Source organism: Amblyomma americanum, chromosome 8 (assembly GCF_052857255.1).
Source record: "Amblyomma americanum isolate KBUSLIRL-KWMA chromosome 8, ASM5285725v1, whole genome shotgun sequence".
NCBI lineage: Eukaryota > Metazoa > Arthropoda > Arachnida > Ixodida > Ixodidae > Amblyomma > Amblyomma americanum.
This window is the reverse complement of record NC_135504.1, coordinates 38950907-38956702: the sequence shown is the minus strand read 5'-3', so window position 1 is coordinate 38956702 and position 5796 is coordinate 38950907. Positions and strand designations below refer to the sequence as shown.

General features: G+C 49.4%; 1 protein-coding gene across 1 annotated transcript; it reads right to left on the bottom strand.

Moving 5' to 3' along the window:
• Window positions 1–2567: 2567 nt before the first annotated feature.
• LOC144100220 (protein argonaute-1-like) lies at window positions 2568–5502 on the bottom strand. Its single transcript, XM_077633238.1, has 3 exons — window positions 5285–5502; window positions 3523–3875; window positions 2568–2694 (listed from the first exon to the last, which is right to left on the bottom strand). The coding sequence occupies exons 1-2, from the start codon at window positions 5480–5482 to the stop codon at window positions 3561–3563; spliced, it is 513 nt and encodes a 170-aa protein (XP_077489364.1). The 5' UTR covers window positions 5483–5502; the 3' UTR covers window positions 2568–2694; window positions 3523–3560.
• Window positions 5503–5796: the final 294 nt, after the last annotated feature.

Below are 5796 nucleotides of genomic sequence, written 5' to 3'. Positions count from 1 at the left end.
CGTATCAAAACTCGCGCAGTTACTGCATTGAATGCTAATCCATAACTTGATTCCACAAAGAGCATCTTAGTGTGCAGCTTGATGGATTTCGTTTGTTTGTTCACACATTAAATCTTATTCCTTGTTATTTGCTTTTCGGTCTTTAGATTCTCTGCAGTAATGCATCCTGTGTCATGCTTCTGTTTGATTGCAGGGAGCTCGCGAAAGAAATGGAGCCTTAATTTTAGGACCTGCACTAGGACCTGCAAGAAGATTTGTGTCACGACTATTTATTTATTCATTCTTATACTTTAATAAAATGGTACAGATAATGCACTGCTTGCCTCCTGACAGTTTAATAGCCATCTGGTGCCCGATAATCGGAGCAGCCCAGTCGGTATCGGCCATAGAGTGGACCAGTAGGAGTCTACCAATTGGAAATTACCAATTGGAAATTTCCAAATGTGTTTTCGACACCATTGGAAAATTCCAATTGGAATAGTCCAATTGGTTTCGGCCAATCGGAATAGTCCAATTGGAATTTTCCAATGGTGTCGAAAACACATTTGGAAATTTCCAATTGGCAATTTCCAATGTTTTTTTTTGACTGGGAAGCGTCACACAAGCGAGGCCGTCGATCCTTTTGCTGGGTGCGCCGAGAAGCGCCGCAGTCATTCTCGGCCGAGCTTCTTGAGGAAGGCTGCCACAGTGGAAGGCAGGCACTGCTCCCAGCACACGCAGCGACTGTCGCGGCTCCGGTACAGGCCCGGCTTGCAGAAGCACCCGGTGCGGCAGTCCTCGGTGCAGGCCGGCGGGAGGCTCCGGCGACCGCACTTCAGCTCAGCGCAGGAGCCACTAGCGCAATTCTTGAACACCATGCCCTGTCCGCACGGCATGGCACAGTTCATCGACTCGTCTGCCACTGCGACAACGCGCCTCATACGGAAAGTGAAAATTGGCATAGAGGAAATGAAAGGCTCAGTAGCTTTCTTGCTCACCTCCAGCATCTTGTACTATGCACTTAATGGTTTGGCTTATGGGGTTTAACATCCCAAAGCGACTCATGCTAAGAGGGACACCGTAGTGAAGGGAACCGAATAATCTCGACTACCTGTATTTTTCTAACGTGCACTGACGTCGCACAGTAAACGGGAGTCTAGAATTTTGCCTCCACCCAAAAATCCACTGCTGGGCCCGGGATAGAACACGCGGCTTTCGGGCCAGCAGTCGAGCGCCATAGCCACTGAACCAGCGCGGCGACCACCATGGAGAATGTATACTTATGCATGCACTCGATATATTTTCTGTTTATGCATCTGGACGAGTGCGTGTTAAAGAACCCCAGGTGGTGGAAATTTATCTAGGGCTCTCCACTGAGCGTGCTTGCTCAAAGTGCTGCATCAACTAGCTGAAACAGCCGTTCAGGCTGCGAGTAGCTGCGACACTTCGGCATCAGGATCAACACCGAACCGACGCAGCTCACGCGCACAGTGCTCGACCCTCCATCTCCAGTGTATGGTAACGTCATGAGGAAGCCGCACGTAGGCGCGTGGGAACTCCAGGGCCAGCGTTTCCACAAGGCAGCTACGACGACCCGCTGGAGGGTTCTCAACCTGAGCCGGTTTGCGCACAAGGACAACTACATCAACTACATCAAGATGCTGATCCGCACCGTCCAGGACCTGGGCATGCGCATCCAGCAGCCGCTTGCGGTCAGCTCGGTCGACCCGCACAGCCGGATAAGTATCGACACGTTGACATTTTAGCGAACATGGCGCGTTTTTCCTTTTGCCTGGCGCATGATCGTATTAGCTCCATAGCGCCAACATACCTGAATTTACCATATTATATATAACTTTCATATCCAATTATTTCAGTTCGAATAACCGCCAAACCGGATAATGAAACGGCAGCCAGGATTCGGCTCGTGAAAGTTCCCACTTGCAGCAACTAGCAGCGTTTTAGTGCGAACCTGAGCAGCACCACCAATCAGCCCAATATTGGAAATATGTTGGCAAATTTTTATCACCAGAGTGAAACGAGTCATTCCCAAAATTGGCCCGTTTGCCTGCGCTGCTTGGGAAGGAACTAGTTCACGAAGTCTAATCGGCTGACCGAGTTTGCGCGGAGCTTGGCTTTTAGAGTAATTTCGGAGCATAAAAAATAAAATACAAGTATTGCCGTGACTGGGCGATGTACCCGCGGCGGGCGAACAGGTCAGCTTCGCTCGCCACTGCACGAGAGCGCTATGCTATCGCCGCTACCGATTACACCTCACGTCAAAAACCCACACACACTCGTGCCATGCATTGCACATCGCCGTCTACATCAACTACCATCTGCGGCGCGAACAGATCAAATCAGCTTAACCTCGGTCAGAGCATAACGTGAGTCCAATATCCCAGCAAAGCGAAACCATGAGCCAACTAGACGAAACACATGCTTTCGGGCGTCTACTCGGTTTAACTACGTTTTAAAACCCTATCACTTTTTTAGCATGTGTTGTAGTAGAACAGACTGGCTTCGGCCAACGCTGGCCAATGCAACCGCCAGTGACTGCAAAAAAGGAAACCTCATGCAACAGCCACCTTTTTTTGGCCAAAATTTTTTTATTGCAACTTAGTTCCAGGGCACACAAACAGCAATGTTTGGCACCCGCACTCTTCGAACAGCCCATGAAACAACAAAAACAAGAAAATCCTTCTCCTTGTGAGCCTGCAAGAAAACAAAAGTTAGAATTAGTGGCGGCTTGACAGACTTATGCCTACATGGAAATTGTTCCGTCGAATTTCAATCAAAGGCAGTCCGAGCGTCTAACAACGAAGACCACCGATTTGTAATTGCTTATAACAGGCTCGCGGACCTACAACTCAAAATAAACTGATCATGTATTTCTTGCAAGAAAATAAAGCCCTTATTTCATTGTTTCCGATTGTTTGCAATCGCTTTCGATCGCAAAGAAACAAACCACATTAAAAAAAATGTTGCGGTAGGGCATTCGTGAAGCGGCGCCCTTTAACATCCATCCCATGCATACCACTTCACCTGCGCATTGAACACATGACACTGCGACGCCAAGAGGGACGGGAGAAGATGTCCACTTCGTGTCATGTATATCTTGTCCTCTCCGTGTTGCGCACATGTCCAACATTCTTGGACAAAAAAAAATGAAATTTGGGAAACTGTAAGATTCTGGTATTGAAATATTCAAGGTCCATTCTTCCGATATCTGGAAGAACCTTCCTTTTATACTGTTTCCATCGCTCGCATCGAGCAGTTAAGACTGTAATAGAAAACCAATGAGGAACACTTTGGACTTTAGCAAAAACGTTAATAGCAAAAAATGCAAGCCTGAAGGCGGGAGGTTGGGGACATATTGATCGTTGTAGTAGAATCTCACAATATATGAGGAACACTGCGCTCATAATACCCTATACCCTATGTAACACCCTCCCTGCAAAGGCCCTTAAACGCTTTCCCGTTCAAAAATGCTTTTCTCCAGAACTGTTGGGTATGACGTCAGTGGAACGCATGCAGGCTCACCGTAACCGGAATGCAGCGGCAGCGGAGAACCTCCGCCATTACGCGAAGTACATGGAGGCCTGCAGTTCCTGCAGCACCTTGACGGCCTCCACGTATTGGGCAGTGGTCAACACTGCGTCCCCGCCGCCCTCAGACGACTGGCTGACCGCGCCGGACGTCTCCAGCTTGCTGGCGATGTGGTGTTTTGCGTGGAAGGCGGCCAGGTGCGCGTAGTACACAGGGGCCGGGATGTTCACGCTCCTTGCACACCGGGAGTATGTGTGGCACAGGTAGAAGCTGAGCTTCTGCAGGTCGTCTGCGCTGAACTTGGAGTCATCCCACACGATATAGTAGTGGGCCGGCCGGCTGGTGCCCTGCGGGTGCGCACAGGAGTAAAGTTATTGATGTGCCCAGATTCCGAGTGCCGTGTCGGGTTGGGTCGCGTCGCATCGTGGTATGTGGTGGTGCGGTGTGGTCTTGCTTGTGGTGCGATGTGATGTGGCGTGGTGTGTGCAGTTTACCCCTATTTTATTAGCACGCATTCCGTGGGAAGGAGAGTGTTTAAACGCAATATACAAAAACCGGCAGTGCCTATGAGCACAGCACGCGCTCACCCTGCTCCTAATGCTGCATGCACAACATGTTTCTGGCTTTATTTGGCCTTAGATGCCCTCGCGCCAATAAAAATAAGATAAGTACGCACATTTGGTTGCGCACGTAATTAAGTGCAGGGGATGCCTGGCTCGTTTGGCTCAGACTAAGATTCTAGGCAAGAGTGCCGACAAGACTGCACGTGTCAGCCTGGAAGCCTACTATATCAAGAAATATGCAGACACTTGCATCAGCACTCCCTCGTTATCGCTTTTTGTAGCTGAAATAGACTTTTTGGAAGCAGCTAACGTTTGAGTGCTTGCTGATATCCTTATTGATTGTCCGCTCTCCTCCTTTTTCAGTTCTGTTGCTCGCCTTTTTTAAGGCATGCCTCCGCTCAATAAAATTCAGTTGTCAGTCAGCGCTCGTGTTGTGTCTTGTCCTTCTTGTGTGATTGCTTGTTTTTGTGCTGTTCCGTTCCCTTGGTTAAAAAAATGCACCAACTAGCCCAAATAGAAGTTTTACTGAAATACCATGAATAACTATTATTTCCTGGCTGGCTGTCATCAGCGCATTGGTTGGTCATCGTCATCTATGTTGCTGTCCCGACTTCGGGACAGCTTAAAAAATGAGACATACAAGCCGACGCGACAATTTAAAAAAGATCAATTTTTTGGCCGTTTTTTGAGACTTCAAAGCCGCGTCTCGCTTTAACGTACGAGCAACCAGGCGCCACCGATTATCAAGCGCTTCTCTTTTCACCCAACCTTATGCATTCATTGTTTCAGTAGACGCCACCCCGAAAAGAAATGCTTATGACCACATCCACGTGAGAGCATCATTCCGCGCTCGCCCTAGAGGTCCCCCGTGCACAACTTCCGATACCGCTTCCTCAAGGTCGAACGATGACGTCACAGTCACTCACTGCGCTCCTGGTGGCCTCAACGTGAAGTGGAAAGCTTCCGTCACGGTCTTGCGGGCAGGCGATCTCGGAGGCCATATTTCCGTTTTCTCAAGCTGCGGAATGCCTCTACCGCAGGCGCTCCTGGTATTTGTAGCGCACTAACAACGCGACGCGACTGTGGCGACGCCGGCGCCCGGAATATTTCCTCCGCAAATTCATAAACCAAAACACCGCAGACCATTTGTTCCCGCTCACAATAGCCACAAGAGCGGAGAAGAGGTCGCACACCTGGATGCCGAAGTGGCTGCAGAGGAAGAAGTCGAAGTCCAGCGGGTGCGTGACCACCGAGTCTACGGTCGTGCCTGGAGGGACGTTGCGACACTTTCCCACACCGTCGCGGTTGTTGGCAGGCATGAACCTCGTGTGGTGTCGCTTCTGGACCACGATGAACGTCAGCGGTGGCTCGTAGGTCTCGGTGGGACACATTTCCGCACACGCCAACCGGATGGCGCTCACCTAAGATATTCGAAAGCGGAAACAAAAAAAAAACTTGGTCAGGGTTTAAAGGCCATTCGATGAATCACGATACATACTTGGTTCAGAATGTAAGCAAAACACTTTGGGCCTTCACGAACTATGCTGTCCTATCTTACACAATTGCAGTTTGAGGAAAACTGCACGGCGAAGAACAGCGTTTTTTTAGCAATGCGGTTATCGGTAGTACTCTGGTTAAAGGAGCAGTTTCAGCTACCGTTCAGTTCAACGGAAGTGCAGCTTTTCCAACTGACGCTGAAATGAAT

What these genes read in the sequence shown, in the direction of transcription:
- LOC144100220 (XM_077633238.1), bottom strand. Translation starts at nt 5,482, where the DNA reads ATGTGTCCCACCGAGACCTACGAGCCACCGCTGACGTTCATCGTGGTC. An exon ending in GCAGCCACTTCGGCATCCAG is followed by an intron (nt 3,876 to 5,284) that starts GTGTGCGACCTC and finishes GCGCACCCGCAG; the next exon opens with GGCACCAGCCGGCCGGCCCA.